Source organism: Pecten maximus, chromosome 7 (assembly GCF_902652985.1).
Source record: "Pecten maximus chromosome 7, xPecMax1.1, whole genome shotgun sequence".
NCBI classification, from domain to species: domain Eukaryota; kingdom Metazoa; phylum Mollusca; class Bivalvia; order Pectinida; family Pectinidae; genus Pecten; species Pecten maximus.
The window spans coordinates 2,556,029-2,582,322 of NC_047021.1; the positions used below are offsets into that span (position 1 = coordinate 2,556,029).

Below are 26,294 nucleotides of genomic sequence, written 5' to 3' on the forward strand. Positions count from 1 at the left end.
ATCCCATACCGAAATAAAGCACAGAAAAAGTACAGAAAATAATGCTAAAAAAAGCATTAAAAAGTATGCTTTTTTTTACTCAATTTGGAACCGAGGGTTCAACATGGTTTCAAATTGAGTCAAAAAAAGTACACAAGTACAAAAACAGGCTAACAAAAGTATACTTTTAATACATTTTAGTGTCATCATAAAGTACAGAAAAAGCAAGCACATATATACATGTACAATGTAGTACAAAAAAAGTACTTTTATACTTTTTTAGTAATTTTACTGGTAGGCCAAAAAAGAACAAAAAAAGTACTGGAACAAAAGTACTGTGAAAAAGTAGGAAAATAGTACTGAAAAAGTACAAAAAAAGTACTGGAACAACTTGGCATGAAAAAGTACCAAAAAAAAATATGTTTCTAGCAGGAATTAAGTAGGATGTGCATACATTTCGTACTGAAAGTTAAAAAAGTAGGAAAATAGTACAGAAAAAGCAGGAAAATAGTATTGAAAAAGTAGAAAAAAAAAGTATCAAAAAAGTTCTAAAAAAAGTAGGAAATTAGTACTGAAAAAGTAGGAAAAAAGTACCAAAAAAGTAGGAAATTAGTACTGAAAAAGTAGGAAAAAAGTACCAAAAAAGATTAGCATTAAATTAGAATACTGCATGCTTGAACAATATATACATCACTGGTTGTAGCATCCTAGGAAAATGTTTGAACTTAAATTAGAGTATTTTACCATAATTACTGATATATCCAGGTGAGCGATGCAGGTCCTCAGGGCCTCTTGTTAAACTTTAAGAGTCTGACATAACAGTAAAATATTTATTATTACATTTTTACCCAAAATGACATTTTATGATGTAGATGTATTACACTTGTTTTTAAATGTATACAAAAATATAAGAATTAAACAAAGTTTCATGTTCCAGTAGGTCAAGACAAGTATCATTTTATATAAATATGAATATTGATAAAGTCTCGTAACATTAACAGGTTGGTCACTGGTATAACTAGGCCGAGTGAATATTACTAGTTAGTATTTATAATAATGTGTTTTATTAAATACCAGTTGAGTGAACATGTAACAAATCATTAAGGCACAGAGTAAATACAGACAAATCAGCTTGGGACATGTGGGCTTGGGACCGAGTCAATATTTTGATTGCTTATATGATTATAAGCTGGTTGTCAATATCAAAATTCTCTGTCACAAACTTCCATTTCATCAGTGTATAGAATATCTATGCTTTTGTAAAGCTTTTGAATTATTTTGCATACATCTCTTATATTTGTCTGGTAATTGTCCTCGGTTTAGAAAACATAATTATTTATTCGTCAATGTTTCCCGAATGAGTTAGTGCCAGGGTTTAAACATTAACCACCATTTCTCACAATACACTTGTCGGGCGTGCCTATACAGTCTATAGCCATCAATACGAGACCTTGGCAGACTTGACATTATAGATCCAATAAAAAAGAAAATTGAATTATACACTATTCCTTATACATTGCATCCAGTTTTACACATTCATTTATTCTGAAAAGGTTTGATGCAAAATTTAAATTTCTCATTTATGCAGACATAGGACACAGTACCTGCATAGGCATGATTTTCATGTCAGAATAATAAATCGGGCAAACAACCCCCTTAAATATTGGAACAGTTCGTGACAGCAGTATATATGATTAAATCCTATCTAGTGTAGTGTAAAGAGATTTGAGAATCCCACCCATTACCTACATTACAGTAAAGTGGTGAAACAGTGTTGTGGAACAGTGTTGTTGTGGAACATTGTTGTTGTGGAACAGTGTTATTGTGGAACAGTGTTGTTGTGGAACAGTGTTGTGAAACAGTGTTGTGGAACAGTGTTGTGAAACAGTGTTGTGGAACAGTGTTGTGAAACAGTGTTGTGGAACAGTGTTGCTGTGGAACAGTGTGGTGAAACAGTGTCGTGGGACAGTGTTGTGGGACAGTGAAGATATATGAGTGTAGGAATATAATGTTGGCTGTATGTTGATAGGTAAAGAAACTTTATATCAACTGTAAATTGTGATAAGGTGCGAAAATGTAGCATTAGACTTTATGATACCTATCATGATAGGTAAGTACAGGGTATATACATCTGTATAGGTAAGTACAGGGTATATACATCTGTTAATGTTCTCACTGTAGTATTTAATGTTTTAGTTTTATTGTAAATTCTATAAACTTTAAAGAGTTTCCTGTCACATTTATTTTTACTCTTTCTCAGGTCCTTATGCCAATGGAAACCCAGATATGGTGTTAAAACGACAGAAGCAGAAAATGGGAAGCCATCAAATCAAAGCCAAGCCTGCAGGAGACGGGAGTGTGGATGACACGGCTGGTATGTTTGTCATACACAAGGTGTTGTAGCTTTACAGTGATACATTATCTGTACACAGAGAAACAGTGTTTAGTGTATGTTATTATGGAGAATTATTGTCTTAAAGTGTTCAGTTTTAGAATTATTGTTTTGAAGTGTTTAATTTTAGAATTATTATTTTGAAGTGTTCATTTTTAGAATTATTGTCTTGAAGTGTTCAGTTTTAGAATTATTGTTTTGAAGTGTTCAGTTTTAATTTTGGTTGCTATGTTACCAGGTGACCTCCCAACTTCTATGTCTAGAAGTAAGACCATGCCAACCCTCGGCCGTCCTAAGATCTCTCGTAAGATACCTGTCACATCCAACCCCTCAGGTTCTATCAGTACAGATCGACTAAAGCATGCCAAGGAAACTGCTGAGCGAGCGATCAAGGTTTGTGAGAAGCTTGAATATTGTTTACTGTTAATTGCTAACACATCTATGGCATTACTAGAAATAAGAAAATTTGACTTTCTTCACTCTTCACTAATAGAAACAACAATGTCATATTGTTTGGTCATTGATATCATTATAGAAACAACAATGTCATATTGTTTGGTGTTCGCTATTAGAAACAACAATGTCATATCGGTTGGTCCTCATTAAAAGAAACAACAATGTCATATTTGTTTGTCTTCATTATAGAAACAACAATGTCGTATTGTTCTTCATTATAGAAACAACAATGTCATATTGTTCTTCATTATAGAAACAACAATGTCATATTGTTCTTCATTATAGAAACAACAATGTCATATTGGTTGGTTTTCACTAATAGAAACAACAATGTCATGTTGGTTGGTTTTCACTAATGGAAACAACAATGTCAAATTGGTTGATGTTCAGTAAAAATATCCCAAATATCATAATTTGTAGCAACGAAAGATCTTCACCATCCAGGGAGGGTACTCTGGGGTGAGACAGAGTCTGCGTAAGAGGGGCTGGGTGGAAAAATTCTACCGAATTCAAGGACCACCTAAGAAAGCTCGGCGGAAACGAAGAAAGACAGTGGATGGTGATGATGATTCAGATGATGATGATGATGATGATGACGATGATGATGACGATGATGATGATACAGATAGCGACAGTAAGTTTTTTTCCAATTGCTATTTTCACTTTATTGTTGCACAACTGTCTTACTTATATATAAACAATCTTACTTATATATAAACAATCTTACTTATATATAAACAATCTTACTTATACAGTCAAACCTCGATGATTCGAACTTCGTTGATTCGAATTTATCGCTGTATCGAACTTTTTGCTTGGTCCCGAATTTTCTCACTATATAACACTACTAACGAAACTATGTATGATTCAAATTTTTATAAATCGAAGTTTTCGATGTATCAAACTTTTTTCATGACCCGTTAGCTATGATATTATAGGTAATTGACATCTCATGATTCGAACAAAAAATTTACCTGTACTGACCACTGGACAGGTGTTTGTCGTGACCCCTGCCGCAAGATTTCACACCTCCCCCCCCCCCCCCCCCAAATGCCCTGACTGACCATAGGGATAACGATAGCGTGTGTTGTCACTCCCGGTCATGGGGCTAATTAATAATCAGACCAAATTGATAGATAAAAGGTGTATTTAGAAGCCATGACATTTAATCATTCCGGTAAAACATTTCAGTAGTCGTCTCTGATAATCTCCGCCGCCATTGAAATCAGCGGTCGGTGAGTAAATTTTACGGAACTGTAAAACAACCGGACCAATTTTAAACACAAACAATTAGCGATGGCTTCACTCATATTCAAAGTGTCACGTTTTAAACTTATACATAAATATCCAAGTAAATCGATTATTTGTCATTCAATCATGCATTTTCCAACCGATAGGGCATTCCGTATTGTATATGCACAAAACGTAAACGCACGTGTCTTTAGCAGAAAAGCCTAACGACTTACGTAAGTGTGCATTGTACTTCTTTTGCTTTATCTGTTAAACGCGATATAAGTGTTTTGTAACCGATACATATTTTGTTTAATTAATAAAATGCTTAGGTATAATTAACGAAAAGAATTTTTTATTTTGTTGTGTTTGAGGTATAAATTAACCTAACTTTTCGATGTGAGCCTGACAGGCGACGATCAACACGAAGACACTGAGGACATGTAACGTTAACAGATATGGTCATTGTCTTACTTATATATAAACAATCTATGACAGGTTCCAGTAGTTATAAATGAACCATGGAAGTACCTGTAATTATTAATGATCAGTTCCAGTAATTATCAGTGGACTGTGACCAGTTCCTGTAGTTATCAGTGGACTGTGACCAGTTCCTGTAGTTATCAGTGGACTGTGACCAGTACCTGTAGTTATCATTGGACTGTGACCAGTTCCTGTAGTAATTAGTGGACTGTGACCAGTGCCTGTAGTTATCATTAGACTGTGACCAGTTCCTGTATTTATCAGTGGACTGTGACCAGTTCCTGTAGTAATTAGTGGACTGTGACCAGTTTCTGTAGTTATCATTAGACTGTGACCAGTTCCTGTAGTTATCAGTTGACTGTGACCAGTTCCTGTAGTAATTAGTGGACTGTGACCAGTTTCTGTAGTTATCAGTGGACTGTGACCAGTTCCTGTAGTAATTAGTGGACTGTGACCAGTTCCTGTAGTTATCAGTGGACTGTGACCAGTTCCTGTAGTTATCAGTGGACTGTGACCAGTTCCTGTAATTATCAGTGGACTGTGACCAGTTCCTGTAGTTATCATTGGACTGTGACCAGTTCCTGTAGTTATCATTAGACTGTGACCAGTTCCTGTAGTTATCATTAGACTGTGACCAGTTCCTGTAGTTATCAGTGGACTGTGACCAGTTCCTGTAATTATCAGCGGACTGTGACCAGTTCCTGTAGTTATCAGTGGACTGTGACCAGTTCCTGTAGTAATTAGTGGACTGTGACCAGTTCCTGTAGTAATTAGTGGACTGTGACCAGTTTCTGTAGTTATCAGTGGACTGTGACCAGTTCCTGTATAGTAGAGTTTCTCCTCCAATCATAAAATACCTTACAAAATCCCATTATAAACTTTTATCATATTGATCACAGAAAACACTCTCACACACCGAAAAGGGATTAATTTCTGTTCTGATACTAACTCCATTATTGATTATCACCAGGAACAAACTGACATGAACTTAACCTTCTCCCAGTAAGTGACAGGAATACCTCAGTTGTATCATAATGTATACCTTATGTTCTACGTTATACAATTATTGACTTTTGTTGAAGTGCACACAAGACTACACAGACCTGGTCAAGAGTCGTTCACCTCAGCCAAGATGAACAAACTCTTGACCAGGTTTGCTTACATTCCACCATTTTGTACTCATGTTTGAGACTCACTACAAACTTACCTAATTTAATAGCAGTTTGGTGAAGTATTGCTACCCAGGTAATTGTGTAACATGATAGGTAGGTCTCTAGTCTGTGTTCGTTAATACACCTGTCATGTTGACACCTGCATTTAGATAATGTTTAATGCACACTCAGGAATAAAATTGTGCCATTTCTCTGACCACTCACTTAGTAGACATACCTGTGTCACTAAGGACAAAAATACCTAAACCCAGGGCTTCAAATTACTGACAACCCTAGCTAGCTAAACAGGGAACATAAACCAGGCCTTCAAATTACTGACAACCTTAGCTAAACAGGGAACATAAACCAGGCCTTCACACTACTGACAACCCTAAACAGGGGACAGAAACCAGGTCTTCACACTACAGACAACCCTAAACAGGGGACAGAAACCAGGTCTTCACACTACAGACAACCCTAAACAGGGGACAGAAACCAGGTCTTCACACTACTGACAACCCTAAACAGGGGACAGAAACCAGGTCTTCACACTACAGACAACCCTAAACAAGGGACAGAAACCAGGTCTTCACACTACTGACAACCCTAAACAAGGGACAGAAACCAGGTCTTCACAATATATATATATATACAGACAACCCTAAACAAGGGACAGAAACCAGGTCTTCACACTACAGACAACCTTAAACAGGGGACATAAACCAGGTCTTCACACTACTGACAACCCTAAACAGGGGACATAAACCAGGTCTTCACACTACAGACAACCCTAAACACAGGACAGAAACCAGGTCTTCACACTACAGACAACCCTAAACAAGGGACAGAAACCTTGTCTTCACACTACTGATAACCCTAAACAGGGGACATAAACCAGGTCTTCACACTACAGACAACCCTAAACACAGGACAGAAACCAGGTCTTCACACTACAGACAACCCTAAACAAGGGACAGAAACCAGGTCTTCACACTACAGACAACCCTAAACAAGGGACAGAAACCAGGTCTTCACACTACAGACAACCCTAAACAGGGGACAGAAACCAGGTCTTCACACTACTGACAACCCTAAACAAGGGACAGAAACCAGGTCTTCACACTACTGACAACCCTAAACAAGGGACAGAAACCAGGTCTTCACACTACTGACAACCCTAAACAGGGGACAGAAACCAGATCTTCACTCTACAGACAACCCTAAACAGGGGACAGAAACCAGATCTTCACACTACTGACAACCCTAAACAAGGGACAGAAACCAGGTCTTCACACTACTGACAATCGTAAACAAGGGACAGAAACCAGATCTTCACACTACTGACAACCATAAACAGGGGACAGAAACAAGGTCTTCACACTACAGACAACCCTTAACAGGGGACAGAAACAAGGTCTTCACACTACTGACAACCCTAAACAGGGGACAGAAACCAGGTCTTCACACTACTGACAACCCTAAACAAGGGACAGAAACCAGGTCTTCAGACTATTGACAACACTTAACAGGGGACAGAAACAAGGGGTTCTCACTACTGACAGCCCAGATATACTATTATTCACATTAATTTTGTTCACATACATGCTGTCCAAACTTAAGAAATGTTTCAATATATAACTTCTAATATAAGTAAAAATTGACATCTTTTTCAATGATTATCACAGAATGCATGGCATGCTGAGAAAACTTGACCACTCTCCCATTGTATTAATTCATGACTAATAGATTTATCTCCCTTTGTAGATGACCAGCCAAAGATAGCTCCATGGGATGAGGATGATGGAATCTATGGCATTATGGTAAGTTTTAGACTTGGTGTGAAAGCTGATGCTAAATCCTATCGGAATATTTACCTACAAATTTCAGTTGAAATACAGATATCATTGTCAAATGTAACTATTGTAGGACACTTGTCTTGAGCCATTAAAAAACTTTAATTTTTGAAATTTTTCAATATTAGTCATTCTTTATTTTTCAGTCACGCATTGTTCGCAATATCAATCCTACATTTATCTGGGTGCTAAAGAGGGACATTGTCGACTACAGATTTCTTACTAAAGACCAGATGGTGAACCACTTCTGTAAGGCCGGGTCATTTACAACTAAGGTAAATAAATCTGTAAGGCTGGGTCATTTACAATTAAGGTAAGTAAGCTCCTAGACAGATGGTGAACCACTTCTGTAAGGCCGGGTCATTTACAACTAAGGTCAATAAATCTGTAAGGCTGGGTCATTTACAACTAAGGTAAATAAGCTCCTAGGACAAATGGTGATGCATCAGGGATGGCAATTACAATGGTTGCCATCATGGTATATAATGGCTAATAGCTCATCAGTCCTTATATAATTTAAGAGGTGCTTCCTGAACCATTAATATGGAAACATTATGGAGGCTTCTGATTGGTCATAATTGAGATATTGTCCAATTAAGTTGAAAATTGGTGTCAAGGTTTTGGTGCAAAGGGCAAATGATGTGTAGCAGGGGTTATTATTTGTAGGATTGGAATGTATAATAAGTCACCTGTACTTAACTTTTAATTCCAGGTTGGCTTGACGGTCAATATGAGAAATGTTCCATGGTTTGACAACTCCGATCCAGAAGGGTTTTTTCCTCGATGTTTTCGTTTGAGTCACGAGGAAGAGAAAATAGCTTTTATAGGTAAGTTTCCTGATAATTGTAGCCAGAGATGTTTATTGTGGATCACTTTATACTTCCTTATCTGTTAAAAGACTCATGACGCCACAGGAATCATAGATAATTATCGTGAGACGGGATTTATATCTGTCTAATTGATAACACATTTCTGTATTTGACAGATGACTATCGTCAGACGGCCTGTATGAATGTGTTAAAAGCTGTCAGTGCCCACTACATGGAGGCTGGGTTGTCCGAGGCAGGTGACGAGGAGGAGAAGCGTGATGTCGGCAGTGAGAAGGAAAGTGCCACTCCCTTTATCTGTACCGACCCTGAATGTACACGTTCACGCCCGGGAAATAACTCTGGTAATCTGTGTGTCCACGCGCTAGAGAAACAGAAACTTCTGGAAAGGGAGAAATCCGAGCTCAAAGACAAAGTGCCAAATCTGCCTAAAGGTAAATCACAAAATAAAATATAAACAATTCAACTGTGAAAAATGTCTGTGTAGATTGGTAAGTAGGAACACCTGATGTATGAGACAACAATATACAATTTTATTAGCTGTATGTTGTAATACACACTACCTTTGTATATGTAGAGCCTCTTTTGTTACATGTACAGGGTTAGGGTAACTCTAACCCTGCATTACATGTAGTCTATTAATGGAATATTCTAATTGTTACAGTGTCAACATCTAGATCTGATAAGTCAACCTCATCATTTAAAAAACTGATGAAGAAGAAGAAACGTGTGATAGTACCGCTTCAGTGTCTGGAGCGGGCCATGCAGCAATGTGAACGCTACTTAGAGGAGAAAGAGCATGAGGATATTGACATCATGGCAGCTGTAAGATTTCCTCTGATCTGTTTGAGAGGAGGAGGACTTTTATTTATCATTTTGTCAGGTCTAAGTTTTCCTCTGATCTGTTTGTGAGAGGAGGAGGACTTCTATTTATTATTTTGTCAGATCTAAGTTTTCCTCTGATCTATTTGTGAGAGGAGGACAACTTTTATTTATCATTTTGTCAGGTCTAAGTTTTCCTCTGATCTGTTTGTGAAAGGAGGAGGACTTTTATTTATCATTTTGTCAGATCTAAGTTTTCCTCTGATCTGTTTGTGAGAGGAGGAGGACTTATATTTATCATTTTGTCAGGTCTAAGTTTTCCTCTGATCTATTTGTGAGAGGAGGACAACTTTTATTTATCATTTTGTCAGGTCTAAGTTTTCCTCTGATCTGTTTGTGAAAGGAGGAGGACTTTTATTTATCATTTTGTCAGGTCTAAGTTTTCCTCTGATCTGTTTGTGAGAGGAGGAGGACTTATATTTATCATTTTGTCAGGTCTAAGTTTTCCTCTGATCTATTTGTGAGAGGAGGAGGACTTTTATTTATCATTTTGTCAGGTCTAAGTTTTCCTCTGATCTGTTTGTGAGAGGAGGAGGACTTCTATTTATAATTTGTTTAGTTCTCCTCAAGTCAATTTCTGAGAGAAATACAGATGATGACTCCTCTTAACCATTTTGATGGCCGTAGGTATTCTTGGTTTCCTGATGACCATCTTTATTTTACAGACAAATGAACTGACACAGGCCCAGTGGGACGAGTTTATGGTCTGGTACTACCAGCTATGTCAGTAAGTAGATGCTTTGTTCTTTTTTAAAGAATAATAATGACTTCAGAGGCATAAATTCTTAATCAATTTCTAATTTTTGGTCCCCTGCAATTTTACATGGTGTACTCCCAAATTCTACATGCCAGTCTCTTCCAAAGTGAGTCTCCTCGTCTTAATTCTGGTCTTTTACTCCTCTATATACAAAGGTATGGCCCCATGTATAGGAGTTCCTTCTGGTATGGTAATTTCTCACTCTGTACTTAGGTCAGATACCCCACTTATACAGACTTATGTCCCTTTGTTCATATTTTGATACTTATGTTAGGCTGGGTGTTAAATTTGACAGATGTTTGATGTAATTTTATGTGACAATTTGATGGTGTCTGTCTATGGTCATCTGTCTGTCTGTCAATAATTTGTTACAGTTTTGGTACAAGTTTCTTCATTGGTCTACATTTTGGTCAGGTAATGTGCTTTGGTCCTTTTGCCTCTGTTTGTAGTACTATTGTTGATTTATGAGTGATATGATATGTACAGTGATGGAGGTGTGATATCCGGAGTACCTGAGAACATGCTAACTGAGGTGGAGAACCTTACTAACCGTCTCAAGTCCAAACACACACAGTATGAACTGGATGGAATGAGGAACGTGTGGATTGTAAAACCTGGCGCCAAGTCACGGGGCAGGGGTGAGTATCCCATGGGGTAGGGGTGAGTATCCCACGGGGTAGGGGTGAGTATCCCACGGGGCAGGGGTGAGTATCCCACAGGGCAAGGGTGAGTATCCCATGGGGCAGGGGTGAGTATCCCATGGGGCAGGGGTGAGTATCCCATGGGGCAGGGGTGAGTATCCCACGGGGTAGGGGTGAGTATCCCACGGGGTAGGGGTGAGTATCCCATGGGGCAGGGGTGAGTATCCCATGGGGCAAGGGTGAGTATCCCATGGGACAGGGGTGAGTATCCCATGGGGCAGGGGTGAGTATCCCACGGGGTAGGGGTGAGTATCCCATGGGGCTTTGGTTTGGTTTGGTTTGTTTAACATCCTATTAACAGCCAGGGTCATTTAAGGACGTGCCAGGTTTTGGAGGTTGAGGAAAGCCGGAGTACCCGGAGAAAAACCACCGGCCTACGGTCAGTACCTGGCAACTGCCCCACGTAGGTTTCGAACTCGCAACCCAGAGGTGGAGGGCTAGTGTTAAAGTGTCAGGATACCTTAACCACCCGGCCACCGTGGCCCATATTTAGACAGTGTTATACCCTGAATGTAACCAAGTAAAATATAAAATCAATGTCAGTATTTCACCATGTAAATGTAATGTGGCTATGTTGGTGGCAGGGTATATCATCTGAATTCTCACAAAGTTTTTATTTTTTTGCAGGAATTGTGTGTTATGATAAATTGGAAGATATGCTGAAACTAGTCAATAGTCAGGTGGTGAGGAAGGATAACAAATATGTGGTACAGAAGTATATAGGTATGTACAAGGTCACAAAGAACAGTGCTATAATGCTATATATACATGTAGGTAGGTACGAGATCACAAGGAATAGTACTATGGTTTTTACCCTCTGCATAGTAATGGGTGGGTTTAGAAAGTATAATCACTTTGGTATTTCATAACTGTATATGTTTTGTCTTCATTGGTATGGTCATGCATGTTTTTTTTTTTTTTTTCCATTTTACAATTTATTTTAATTTGTTTTGATGTTGAATGTGGGTTAACAATGTGTCATGTGACCTTGTGTTACAGAGCGTCCCCTGCTGATTTACAACTGTAAGTTTGACATCCGTCAGTGGTTCCTGGTGACAGACTGGAACCCGCTCACACTCTGGTTCTACCAGGACAGCTACCTCCGCTTCTGTTCCCAAGAGTATACACTGGACGACTTTGATGAGTCTATTCATCTGTCTAACAATGCCATACAGAAAAACTATAAAAATGGCCAGCGTAACCCCAACCTGCCTTCTGATAACATGTGGACACACGAACAGTTCAAGGACTATATCAAGTACGACATAGCACTGTACATTGTCACTGTCATACTGAGTGCAAGGAAATGTTAATGGATTATCTAAAGATATATTTTAAACATTATATAGAGATTTCCCTAAAAAAACACATCTCTCTATTTTATTGTACAAGATTAATATGTGTGTTTAGCCATTAAATATCTCAACAACATTAATCCAGACACACATTCTTTTTGTGACATCTTTTTTTATCCCAGTTCCTAAATTCATTTGAGAGATAAATTGTTTTGCTTGTTTGTAGGTCCAAAAACAAGGGAAACCTGTTTGATGAGCTGATCTACCCAGCGATGAAGAAAGCCATCATATGTTCACTACTATGTACTCAGGACCTGATAGAGTATAGAAAGGTGACACTGTACTCTGACAAATTGTTATTACAAGTAGCCTCCAAAAGTTATCTCCCTTTATCACAAAATATCCTCCAAAAGTTATCTCCCTTTATCACAAAGAAATCTGTTGTTACATGTACAAGTAGCCTGCAAAAGTTATCTCCCTCCATCACAAAGTAATCTGTGTTACAAATAGACTCCAAAAGTTGTCTCCCTTTATCACAAATTATCCTCCAAAAGTTATCTCCCTTTATCACAAATTAATCTTTTGTTACAAGTAGCCTCCAAAAGTTATCTCCCTCCATCACAAAGTAATCTGTGTTACTAAGAGCTCCAAAAGTTGTCTCCCTTTATCACAAAATATCCTCTAAAAGTTATCTCCCTTTATCACAAATTAATCTGTTGTTACAAGTAGCCTCCAAAAGTTATCTCCCTTTATCACAAAACATGCGCAGATTTTGTTGTCTCGGTCCCTTAGCCTAGGATTTGTATTGCTTTGCAACATGTTTCATTGCTAAAAAAGAGAAATAAAATAGCACGACTTTCATATAGCCATCAATCTCTGAAGAATGCCTCCAAAATGTCTTTATATGTTGTAAACATTCAAATCCAAACTTACGTTAGGTGTTGTAAACATTCTGATCAAAACTTACTTTATGTGTTGTAACCCTTCAAATCCAAACTACTTTTAATTAGCTGTTGTAAACATTCTAATCCAGACTTACTTTATGTGTTGTAAACATTCAAAACCAAAATTAGTTTATGTGTTGTAAACATTCTAAATGTTGATTATGTGTTGTAAACATTCTAAATGTTAGTCTCTTTACTTCCAGTCATCGTTTGAGTTATATGGTGCTGATTTCATGTTGACGGATGATTATCGTCCGTGGCTGATAGAGATCAATTCTAGTCCTAGCATGGAGAACAGCACAGCGGTCACCTCTCGGCTGTGTAACAATGTACTGGAGGACACCCTCAAAGGTAACACTTATTCCCCCTCTTTTCTTCCAACCTTCCTGGGCTCCATAGGTTCACAAGCTTTACACCTAACAGGTTAATATAGACAAGCTAGTCCCTCGGGATTGGAAGTCTCCATGTTATCTAGTTAATGCTGGGAAACAGACTAGTCTCTGCTGTCAGAGTTGTGTCCTTATGTCAGAAACTAATTGCTCTGGATGGCATACAGTCCCCGACCTATATGTTGTCAGTGAGGTAGCCACCAGCTACTACAAGGATAGCTGCCTCAAAATGACTGTTCATGGGGTGTATACCCATTAAACAGACAGCTATTGCTGTCGGTAAAGGAGGACTATTATCACATTAGCCTCTTGTATTTATGATCTGTGTTATAACTAATGTTGCTTTGTACATTATTAATCATTATTACTATTAAGAGATCTTTAGAAGCACATAAAAATACCCAGTTTAATGTGTTTCAGTTGTGATAGACCGGAAGTATGACAGAAACTGTGATGTTGGTCGCTTTGAGCTGGCTTACAAACAGCCTGTGGTCACTGTTCCACCCTATATTGGAATTAGCTTGTGTGCAGAGGGCACAGGTGTCCGTAAGCCTGCAGGATTTATGAAACGTGGACAAGGAGACAATGGTGAGGGACAACAACAGTACTTCTCCCCACGAAAAACTCAGGGTAACCAAGACAATAATAAGGACACAAATAAGAGTTTTACCTGTACAGGTGTGACTCGTCGGCCACGGAGTGAGAACAATGACAGTTTTACCCACAAAGCTGCTACTGTGAACTCGGCCCCAGCCAAGACAACCAAATCTTCCAATCAGGAGGCCTCTTCTGTCTATTACCATGCCTCACGCAATCAGCGCAAGAACATTATGAATGGTAACAATAAAAACTCAACAACAGTATCTGCTGATGTTAGAAAGTCACCCACAACTGGCAACAGTCATGTAATACTGTCCAGTAGTAACTCAAGCAACCATTCGGACTCGGACCGATATGGGGACCGGGGTGGGGAGGTCACCCGTGATGTGTCGATTTTTAATAAGGAGAACAATCACCCACTACAGGCGTCGTCCTTTCCTCGACCCGAGAAGTCAACATCTCTGCCGTCCACCATGGGCAATAACTACATCACAGCGATGCCCGGTAAAAAAATTGTGTCAAAGACTTCTGTGTCAAGTAATTATTCCATTCCTGCTGACAAGTTGGATCGACCCACACTCGCTGTCAACAATGTTGAATCTACAGATCTGCAGACTATCAAACCTATGACCTCGGCCTCAAACCATTCTAATTCAAAAGGTAATAAAGAATTACAAACCATGTACAGGTTGGCAGGTTTTCCAGCTAACAGAGCACCCAGGGTTCATAAACGAGGGCATGTGCACTCGCGGCCAATTGGACATCACATTCGAAAGCAACGTGATTACGCCAGGCGGCCTGAGGTCAGGATTAAGTTTCCAAAAGTGCCCTATGCTAGTATCAATGTCAGTTTCAATGAAAATGTTACACCAAAGCTGAAGTACTTCAACTTAGACAAAGAGGATGATGATATGTACCAGCCCGAGCTGGCTGTGGTGACACGTTAAACGACACACACTGGACCACACACAGATCCTCATAGCTTTACTTTGTAACTTAGGCTTGTTTGGTCCCATGATATTGTCAGGGTTTTGTTTATCTGTAGACCAGCATCTTCTTTGATGTGTGGTATGTTGCCTGATGACTGGTAGCCCTGGCTTATGACTGTAGGTTACTGTTATATCTATCCTGATCAGAATAGCCCTTCCCACCGTAGGTTACTATAATATCTATCCTGATCAGAATAGCCCTTCCCAGTGGGTACATGTATGTATGCTCAGTGACTGCTCTGTATGACATAGATACATGGATAACTACAAGACATTACATTCCCTAACCTCTGCATCATATTTACAATTCAAGATATGTAATGAAAAAAATTGTCCTGAACAAATCAAATGGGTAGCCTGTAACAGATTAACCGTTAATTTTTACTCGTCCATTCGGCAAAGGAGATACAGCATTTATATTGATGGCAAAACCCTTGGTTTTCTTTCAATGATACTTTTTCACTATGCCTGACACCATCAACAGGATATTACACATTACACAAACAACAGGACTAACATTACACATTACACCATCAACAGGACTTATATTACACATTACACAAACAACAGGACTAACATTACACATTACACAAACAACAGGACTCACATTACACATTACACAAACAACAGGACTCACATTACACATAACACAAACAACAGGACTAACATTACACATTACACCATCAACAGGACTTATATTACACATTACACAAACAACAGGACTAACATTACAAATTACACAAACAACAGGACTAACATTACAAATTACACAAACAACAGGACTAACATTACAAATTACACAAACAACAGGACTTATATTACACATTACACAAACAACAGGACTAACATTACACATTACACCATCAACAGGACTTATATTACACATTACACCATCAACAGGACTTATATTACACATAACACCATCAACAGGACTTACATTACACATAACACCATCAACAGGACTTATATTACACATTACACAAACAACAGGACTAACATTACACATTACACAAACAACAGGACTAACATTACACATTACACCATCAACAGGACTAACATTACACATTACACCATCAACAGGACTTATATTACACATTACACAAACAACAGGACTAACATTACACATTACACAAACAACAGGACTCACATTACACATTACACAAACAACAGGACTTATATTACACATTACACAAACAACAGGACTAACATTACACATTACACAAACAACAGGACTTATATTACACATAACACAAACAACAGGACTAACATTACACATTACACAAACAACAGGACTTATATTACACATAACACAAACAACAGGACTTATATTACACACTACACAAACAACAGGACTAACATTACACATTACACCATCAACAGGACTTATATTACACATTACACAAACAACAGGACTCACATTACACATTAGACCATCAACAGGACTTATATTACACATTACACAAACAACTGGACTTACATTACGCAAACAACAGGACTCACATTACACAAACAACAGGACTCACATTACACAAACAACAGGACTTGTATTACACATTACACAAACAACAGGACTCACATTACACAAACAACGTGATTCACATTGCACATTACACTATCAATTACCATTATGTATGCACTCGCATCTAAACCTGCTGTAGAGGGCTCTACACTGAAAAGATTCCTAACGAAGCTGCAAAGCGCCCTTATGAGTAGCTTATTGTAAAGTGATAGTATCCCAATAATGAAAGATAATTTTCTAAAAATTGTCAATAACAAACTTTTTCTTGTCTACCCAAACTTAGGAATAGACTATATTCCAGGTGGGTTTTAACTGTTATTCCATTGAATCCTTTGCTAGTTTACCTCATATAGATATAGATAGATATTAACAGAAAAGGTGAATTGGGTGTCTACCCTCTATCCTGCACCCAATATCCTCATTTCCCATCTGTTTAATGACTTATAGGTAGCTAGTAAAATCATATCCAATGCTAACATCATTATTATTACTGCATGTGTAATGGCCTTCCCTTTTGATCTTCTAATAAACCATTATAGTGCATACTCAAATCAAATCAAATTCAAAATCATCCATGCATAGTGTCACATGAAAACAGCATAAATAATGTATTTGTCATTCATCGTCAAAAGTCTGTTATTACTACCTTTGTTACTCGTATTTAACTACATAGGTACCTACATGTCTTACCTGGGTTAGGTACCTACATGTCTTACCTGGATTAGGTACCTACATGTCTTACCTGGATTAGGTACCTACATGTCTTACCTGGATTAGGTACCTACATGTCTTACCTGGGTTAGGTACCTACATGTCTTACCTGGATTAGGTACCTACATGTCTTACCTGGGTTAGGTACCTACATGTCTTACCTGGATTAGGTACCTACATGTCTTACCTGGATTAGGTACCTACATGTCTTACCTGGGTTAGGTACCTACATGTCTTACCTGGATTAGGTACCTACATGTCTTACCTGGATTAGGTACCTACATGTCTTACCTGGGTTAGGTACCTACATGTCTTACCTGGATTAGGTACCTACATGTCTTACCTTTCCTGTAAACTTGAATGTCCCATTTTGGTTTGCTATGTTTAGTTCCTACTTTGTACCTGTGTAAAATGACTATCTGTGCTACATGTATTTGTGATGTATTAGTTTTGGTGCAGTTTGATGTCTAATACTTGTGTGAGCTGTATATTGCCCTCCTGAGCTAGCTGTGTTTGGTACCTTATTGACTGTGTTAGCTGTGTGATGGCTTTGTTAACTGACTGTCTGATAGCTATGTTAACTGACTGTCCGATAGCTATGTTAACTGACTGTCCGATAGCTGTGTTAACTGACTGTCTAATAGCTATGTTAACTGACTGTCCGATAGCTATTTTAACTGACTGTCCGATAGCTATGTTAACTGACTGTCCGATAGCTATGTTAACTGACTGTCCGATAGCTATGTTAACTGACTGTCCGATGTCCTCCTGAGCTAACTATGTTTGATACCTTATTGACCGTGTCAGCTGTCCAATAGCTATGTTAACTGACTGTCCGATAGCTATGTTAACTGACTGTCCGATAGCTATGCTAACTTACTGTCCGATAGCTATGTTAACTGACTGTCTGATGCCCTCCTGAGCTACCTATGTTTGATACCTTATTGACCGTGTCAGCTGTCCAATAGCTATGCTAACTTACTGTCCGATAGCTTTCAGTTAACTTACTGTCTGATAGCTATGTTAACTGACTGTCCGATAGCTATGCTAACTTACTGTCCGATAGCTATGTTAACTTACTGTCCGATAGCTATGTTAACTGACTGTCTGATGCCCTCCTGAGCTAACTATGTTTGATACCTTATTGACCATGTCAGCTGTCCAATAGCTATGTTAACTGACTGTCTGATGCCCTTCCTGAGCTAACTATGTTTGATACCTTATTGACCATGTCAGCTGTCCAATAGCTATGTTAACTGACTGTCTGATGCCCTTCCTGAGCTAACTATGTTTGATACCTTATTGACCATGTCAGCTGTCCAATAGCTATGCTAACTGACTGTCCGATAGCTATGTTAACTGTCTGATGCCCCTCCTGAGCTAGCTATGTTTGATACCTTATTGACCGTGTCAGCTATTTGATGCCCGTTATCTGTATTGTCCAGTATTGATTGTTCTACATGTGTGTTACCTGTGCCAGATTTGTGATTGGACTACATGTGTGATACAAGCTTTGTGATTGGTCTACATGTGTGATACAAGCTTTGTGATTGGTCTACATGTGTGCTACAAGCTTTGTGATTGGTTTACATGTGTGATACCAGTTTTGTGACTAGTAGAAAGCTGTGGTTTGTTGTGTCTGACATATCATCATCCTAGGCCTCTATCATACGATACAGACACCCTTCAGTACCTTAGGCTATAAATTACACATGTTGACATTAATGCAATTGACAATTCTCGTTGGTTGATAGTCACATACACACAAGCTGCACATCACTTGCAAAAGTTGTGTTTGGTGAAGTTTCACTGGCTATCTTTGTAAACTTTCAGTGGATATGTTAACTTTCAGGTTTTTACATTGTATTGCATTCAGTTTAACATGAATACGTCATCATCATCATCATCATCATTATCATGATCATCGAAAGTTCTCTTCATGCAATAGATTCCTTGAAGTTGAGCATTCATGCAGCAGGCGTTTCATATTTTTTAATTTACCTGTAAAATAAGAATTTAGCTTCTAATCAAGTTTGCTTTCATATGATGATCTTGCTTAGTGTTTTAGACATTTTTGTTATTTGTATAGTTTCAAAATTAATATGTAAAGGACAAACATAAAGTGATTGTATATTTATTTGAAGGGAAAAGACGTCGTAAGAAACGAAAAGATGGAGACCGCACACATAGTTTGAATGCATCGCAGCGTCCGGTCAAACTACAGTTGACCAAAGCCTCCCCTTATGTGAAGGTTCACAACCTTCCTGCAATCAAGGTTCATGTCATGAACGAGCACATGCAAGCTCAAGTTCACGATTCATTCCATGTTGCTTGACCTATAATGTTTGGAGATATTCACATAGAGAGGCTTTGGCACGTGGTATTGGTGAGGGTGCATTTATCTGCATGCCATTACTGGGGCTTGTCTGTACCAACTCGCCAGGACACATACACACCCAACCATCTCTCTCAAAACGTCAATCTTTTGTTTTGAATTTTTTCTAGATCAATACTTGAAATTTCTGTTTGTGTACAAAACAAACTTATATCATTCATACCAAACTGATGAACCTTATTCTTAATTTCAGAGATGAAACTTTTAGAATCGTAAGAGAGTTATAAGATGTGTTGGCTGTGTTGAAGTAGTCTGTAACAGCCTGTCATTGTAGTCCGTACTCCTAGTCCATGTCGCCCCTATTGGTGCTTCCTCATACCCGCCTCACTAACTAACCCAGCAACATCCCCAGGGTACTGATCCCGGGGCAATCTTGCATGTTTCACATCCTGATGCCGATCCTACATATTCCCAAGGTGGCGGTCATAATACTTAACGGTGGTCCTAGTCATGTAGGTCCATAATATAACATAATATAACATAGGTGGTGGTCCTACACGTTTAGATCCCTTTTCCGGTACTGCCCCTGACGGTTATCCTACTATATCTATATGATTAAACCCCATTGCCCGGTTTTTAACCCTTCCTAGTCATTGCTCCCATGTGTATATGCCCCCACCTCCCGTTTGGTGAATGTCCTACATATTGTATATCCTTACATAAATAGCGCCGTCTGCTGGTGGTCAGATGTAGTGCAGTCGAATTGTTGTCTTATAATCTGTATATAGCTTATATATGGATTACTGATTGCAAGTTGTTCCATTAATCTGCTTTATCGTAAGAATTTCTCTTATCAAATAATTCTTCACCAGTTTTCACCATATTCTGCACATTCTGTTACAACATCATCTTTAGGTTAAACGTTTCCCCGGTGGTATAAGGTTATGTATAATTGTAGGACCACTGCCTATTTATAATGCTTTATGTATATAATACATTTTGACTTTTCAGCCGTATTTTTGTTCGATGGCGTTTGTGTCATTCATTGTAAGTCATGTCTACAGGGGCGTTTATCGTTACTTGTTTCTTCCCTTATTTGCAGTATTAGTCCTAACGATGTTACTCATCCTGTACATAAACATATCATGTATATATAACACTTACTGTGCATGGACAGCAACCTTAACCTGTTCTTCCTGTATTTAAACTTTCAGACTACTTGGGGTACATGCGCCTAAAGTTCCCACTCATAAAGTTTAAGTAGGAAACAACTAGATCCTAAGGTACATGTGTCTGCACGCTGAGCCTTTAGTTTGGAGTTTACCTTTGATTTAATCTAACGGTTTACAAACTCTTCTTCCCTAGATTATTTTGCATTAATTTTCTAATAGTTATTTTTGTTGACACTAAGATTTCAAATCCTTACTTATGACTACGTTTTGGATTCGACAATTGGAAACCTGTGAGAAAAAATTCCCATTGGACGAATCCAAATAAGTCATCAACAGAGAGAGATGAGATCCTAGAAGATTTGAGTGATTTTAGTTGCAATTTAAATGAACAGGTTAATTTATTGTTCACCGCTACTTGAGTGCGTTTCCTGTTTACATTCCTTTTTCTCAAGTTTACAGCTGCTTAGTATCACTACCGATGTCAGTATTTGCATTTTCATTCACAATTAATAGTCCATAACACCAAACTTGTTTCATTTTGATTTATTTTGTATTGTTGTCATCCTTTATATTGAATATAAGTATTGTAGAATTGTTATCACTTACCTTTAATGCGATTCTTCACTGGACTACAGGTATTCTTACTTGCAAGGCAAATTTCCTACAGCTTGGTCTACAAAATCTTGTGTGATAAATCAGGGTGAAAATGGACCAATTTTATACATCAGACTTATAATTTTATCTTAATGGGAAAGGTTTAGACATTCCTTTGTAATATGTTTCCATATTGATTTGGCATATACAATGTATCATACCTGGCTGTCATCTGAATTAATTTTAGAGATTTAAAGTGATGACAACACACATACAGTAATATGTATATATGATTACTAGGCGGTACGATCAGTGTTAAGTTGATTTCCAATTCGATTTTTTATGAAGTAGTTTGAAAACCCATTGTATGTTTTAAGCTGTACTGCAATTCCAGTGTCATTATTGGCGTATTTTTGTCTCGCCTTTATCTGAAGCGAAATTAATAATATTCCAAACTGAAAGTTACCAAGCCTGATTTCCCTACACTGCTGTTAGTGTCTGCCGTTATGTGTCCCGATTACCTGCATGCTTTACTAAATTTTCTAAATTATATACTCTGCGTTTATTTACCCAACTGCTTTTAAAATTGCTTTTTCATAAAGTTACCTTACCGCAGAACCTAGTGTAGAAAAAAACAGCCAGTCACATTGGTAAAGTCGAAGTTCTGGGTATCGGACAGGAGCCATTTCTGAAAGTATGCAAAACAGAAAACGTACAGAATGAAGTTTAAACAAATCAATGGCTGTTTTTTTTTTAAATATATAATCTGTACATAATCAGATAACGCTTGTACACTATCGTTTGACTACTATTCCTCGTGTGTTCTTTCTCCTGTGTATGACCATGTTAGTGACACAGTTTAAACACCCTTACCCAAGTAAGTGTTCATGTATTACAGTGTACGGTCCTCCATTACATTTTCAACTTCTCAAAAACTTCTGAAACAATGTTGATGAAATTTTGCAGGAATTTTCCTTGGTCAATGGTCAACCAAAAACGTAAATGATTTGGTCCCCACCACCCAGGGGGTCTGAGGACAGGGTGAAATAGTGTCAAATTGACTGGAAATTCAAAAATCTCTATACCCAAAAATCACGTGTATATATGAAAATATATTTAATGCATCATGAAGCTGTATAATGGTAGCTTGTAACTGTTGATATATTAGTATTTTAGATGCGTAGTTCCATCAGTAATATACTTGGCTGTAATTCTCATTGTGTTACATGCGGGAATGTAAATTATGTTACAAATATTGTTTAATATCCCAAGGTATTATTGTGACTGCTATCCTAGAAAGATATTGCATGGAAATAACCCCACCCCTGGTATAAACTGACAAAGCCACCACTCTCTCTCGGAAATAAGTATGTAATTAATGAGATCCAGTCGTCATTGTTGTAGAACTAATCTTAATGTAGTACACTAACTGTAGATAGAACTAACTAAAAATAGCTGTGGTAGTAGTGACAACACAGTATATTAGTAGTGGTAATATCTGGTCACACAAAGCAGCCAGCATACTACAACAGTGTTACTGGATAGATATGCTTCTACTGCTGACATCTAGGGCATTGTATAATGTTGGCTAATTTATTATTACCTATCGTTTAATAGAGCTTGTATTTGTTGCATTTACCGTCATATTGCCGAAACTGTTTCTGACATTATATATAATACAATAGTAAGATATATTTTGTAATTCTAATTTACTTCCAATTGTTACCTCAAAAATGTTGTAAGCATTGCTTTTTACAATGTATATGTTAATGCTCTAAACCACGTCTGTGGATCTCCGTATGAAGATCATTGGCTTCCCTACCAACTTAAATTGGGCTTCACTTACCAACTCGCTTCACTACCACTGGGCTTCACTTACCACTTCACTACCACCTAACATTTGATTGTACTGATGTTGTGGTCGTAACGGTGTTGAAATGACTTTGCCTTGTCAACTAAACACGTTTTATTTTTAATCCACTTATTACTTTACAAGCATGTGCATGATCATCACCCTAACTGGAGATAAAATTGGCAACGTATTAGATACTAGACTGTAAATAACATTGATAATTAATTGGGTATGACTATTTTGATTTCATCTGTTATAAATTGCGAATAATCAGTCAGATTAATGCTATCCTAATTACATTTTTATTACTAGTTAGTGCGTTTGATGATGCTAGTCGATATTATCACTAGTTTAACGATATTTTATCCACAATTGTAAAACGAGACATCCTCATACAGGTCTCACAATCACGACTCAGTTATTGTCTGGAAATCCTCTGAAATATGTAACAAAATCGCAACAGTGACATGGAAAACGAACTGTTCAGTGATTCAGAATTTCAAGTATTTTAAAGGGTAAATACATTACTACGTAAAATCACCGATATTCTTATACTTCCACTAATCATCGTATACAGACAAGTTAGAACAGTAATGATACTGTAATTATCCAATAATCTTGTAATGATGATTGTGAAACTAGTGTGGATGTGTACGAGTTTTTGCTAATATTACCATACTAACGTTAACGTTGTGCACTACCATACTTGCTAGTGTGTACATTTTATACTCATCTGTGTTACTAATACTGGATCTTCGCCCTTTTTTGTTAACAGGTGTAAGTCCTTTAATCGATGGTGCCTGGGCTCGAACTTGTACCGAGTGTGGGAGCGGCAATAATCTCCATCTTTATTTCAACAAGCCATACTGTAAATGTCGGCAGGACAGTGTGTGTATCCCGCCAGGGTGTGAGCGTGCCCGTAGTGCGAGGGGCTTCTTCCCGCGCCCGCGTAGTAGCTACGGATCTCCTAGGCCCCCGAGTGCTTGCTCGAATACAGTGAATGCAAAGAGCGGTACTTCTTCCACAAGCTTGGCCATAGTTGCTACCGCTGCAAAGACAAACAACAAAATTCTCCTCAGATTTTCTGATGGAGGAATTCAGAGGCCTGTGTCGCCAGTGAACTCTCTATCCAACCCGCTACCCAAAATTGTTCGGCGTTATATTGGCCGCAGGGTCGCTCAATGTCATGAAATATCCTCTAGTGCCAATCACATGTCTGCTGTGTTTTTGGACACCACTCAGCTACATAACCCGCTTTCTATCGTGTCTCATGGGGTGTATAACACATCTAGGTAGTTAGTCAACAGCCACACATATATCTCATCTAATAACAGCTGGTTTATACCAGTGGGTTTTATCAGAAACTAATAACTAACCCGTCTATAAGCACCGTTCTACTAAAATCATCCATTTCCATCAAAAATATCTCGTAAGATAGATGTAAGTAAAAAACACTTTCATAAAAAACACCTTAGTTTTTTTTATGTTTTAAGACTTCTTGATACATTTTGTTTCATATTAAAAAGGAGAAGAAAATAAATTTAAATAACAAACAAAAATAATAATACTGGAACAATGATCGCAAAATTATTACAAATAGTAAGCACATATTAAAACCGAAGAACCAACCATTCTGTCTCTACGATTCATATGATATATCTCTGTCGCCTGATTCAGATGTTAATATGAGATGGGGGTTTCCCCCAGTCGTTATCATTGTACTGTGTACGAGTTGACGAGTAGTATAATAAAGTATACTAACAAGTCATGTTTTGTATTTTGAAGTAGAAGGAAAAACATTGCTCAAACCCTGGGTTGTGTAGGTAATATTAGTTTAACTGGTGTCTATGCAGGCAACCATTAGGGAACAAGTTGCTATACATTGAACTAGAAATGAAACCTACACATTCTTATATTAAGTTGTGCCAAATATCATTTCAATAAATGTGCAAATGTTTTGTTATTTTTCAACAGTGCATTACAAATGATTTGATTTGTTCTTCCTGTCATTGTATTAAGCTGTTTATATAAGTTTACTCACCATACCCTGTATGTTCCATGATTATCCATGTTTACTGTCAAATCAATCCTTATATTTACCAAGGCGAGCTGTTTTACAATCATATATTGTTGATAAGTATTGGTGTCTTTAACGACCATTGTTTCTTATACGATAATCAACATAGATTTGTAATTTGTATTGCTAGGCATTTTAATTGTTTTTATTTATTGTTTTATTGTTCTGAGGTTGAAAGTGATACGATAGAAGTGTTATGAGATATGTTTCTCTTCTGTATATGCCATTGTATCCATAAAATCTCTGAACATCAGGCGTAAAAATGGTGACGCATTTTATTTAGAGGTTTATAATAGACATCAGCCACTATATTGAGCACATGTTAAAACAAGGACGTCTGTCGGATATGAAAATGGGGAATGTCATGGATAAGAATCTTGGGAGAACAATTTGAATGTAATTCCTTAGAATATCCGTTGTTTTGCACCATTTAGAAATATGAAAATGGTTTAAACGAGTGTTGCAGTCATTTACAGTGGATATAATAGAGCTGAAACGTCAAGTATCCCTTATAGTACGGGGATGTTTATCCGTCTGTGATCAAGTCAACATTAGGGCATTGCCTTAGTATGAGTTATAGGTCGTTAAACGTGTTTGGTATTTTTTTTTACATTTATCTGGTTGTCCTTTTCTTCACTGATGAATGTATTGCTTATTTAATGGCGACCATTGTTAAGTTTATAATCATGACGACATATTTCCTAAATGCAGAGTAAAACAAGAACGCTTTGATAAGGTATAATTTGATTATACATTTTACCACAGTTTCTGATTTTGTTTTTATTGATCATGTAAACAAAAAACAAAGGTCTAAACGATTATATTGATACAAATGTCGTAGGTATTACTGGTCTAAAATCTTCAGTGTTTAAGGGTAGATGCCCTCCATTTTATACAAAAAGCCTCTGTGATATGTTTATAGTGATATCCTTGTTTTGTAAAAAAAAATGTATTTTATTTTAGTGAATTACAGTATATTTATATTCATATATATATATGTATAATTTTAGATAAAGATTTATTTATCATTTGTATTAACTGCTGAACTTCAGTTTTTATGTCAATAAATTCGTTTAACATTAATTGTGTTTTATTTTCTATTGAAT

The 26,294-nt window shown here is 37.5% G+C and overlaps 1 protein-coding gene across 5 annotated transcripts in view; it reads left to right on the forward strand.

Moving 5' to 3' along the window:
• Positions 1–25,978, forward strand: part of LOC117331320 (tubulin monoglycylase TTLL3-like) — a 54,889-nt gene extending 28,911 nt beyond the window's left edge. For 2 of the 5 annotated variants that reach the window (XM_033889989.1, XM_033889988.1), the window contains 16 exons: positions 2,240–2,353; positions 2,610–2,764; positions 3,248–3,461; positions 7,456–7,511; positions 7,691–7,819; positions 8,257–8,371; positions 8,530–8,805; positions 9,036–9,196; positions 9,919–9,980; positions 10,497–10,648; positions 11,339–11,434; positions 11,711–11,969; positions 12,233–12,338; positions 13,154–13,301; positions 13,760–14,599; positions 23,887–25,978. In XM_033889989.1, coding sequence (XP_033745880.1) covers positions 2,266–2,353; positions 2,610–2,764; positions 3,248–3,461; positions 7,456–7,511; positions 7,691–7,819; positions 8,257–8,371; positions 8,530–8,805; positions 9,036–9,196; positions 9,919–9,980; positions 10,497–10,648; positions 11,339–11,434; positions 11,711–11,969; positions 12,233–12,338; positions 13,154–13,301; positions 13,760–14,599; positions 23,887–24,407 — 3,378 coding nt within the window. In that variant the 5' untranslated portion in view covers positions 2,240–2,265 and the 3' untranslated portion in view covers positions 24,408–25,978. Of the gene's footprint in view, positions 1–2,239; positions 2,354–2,609; positions 2,765–3,247; positions 3,462–7,455; positions 7,512–7,690; positions 7,820–8,256; positions 8,372–8,529; positions 8,806–9,035; positions 9,197–9,918; positions 9,981–10,496; positions 10,649–11,338; positions 11,435–11,710; positions 11,970–12,232; positions 12,339–13,153; positions 13,302–13,759; positions 14,600–19,302; positions 19,434–20,707; positions 20,777–23,886 lie in introns of all 5 variants that reach the window. The other 3 variants (XM_033889990.1, XM_033889991.1, XM_033889992.1) reach the window with 3 other exon arrangements.
• The last annotated feature ends 316 nt before the right edge of the window (positions 25,979–26,294 follow it).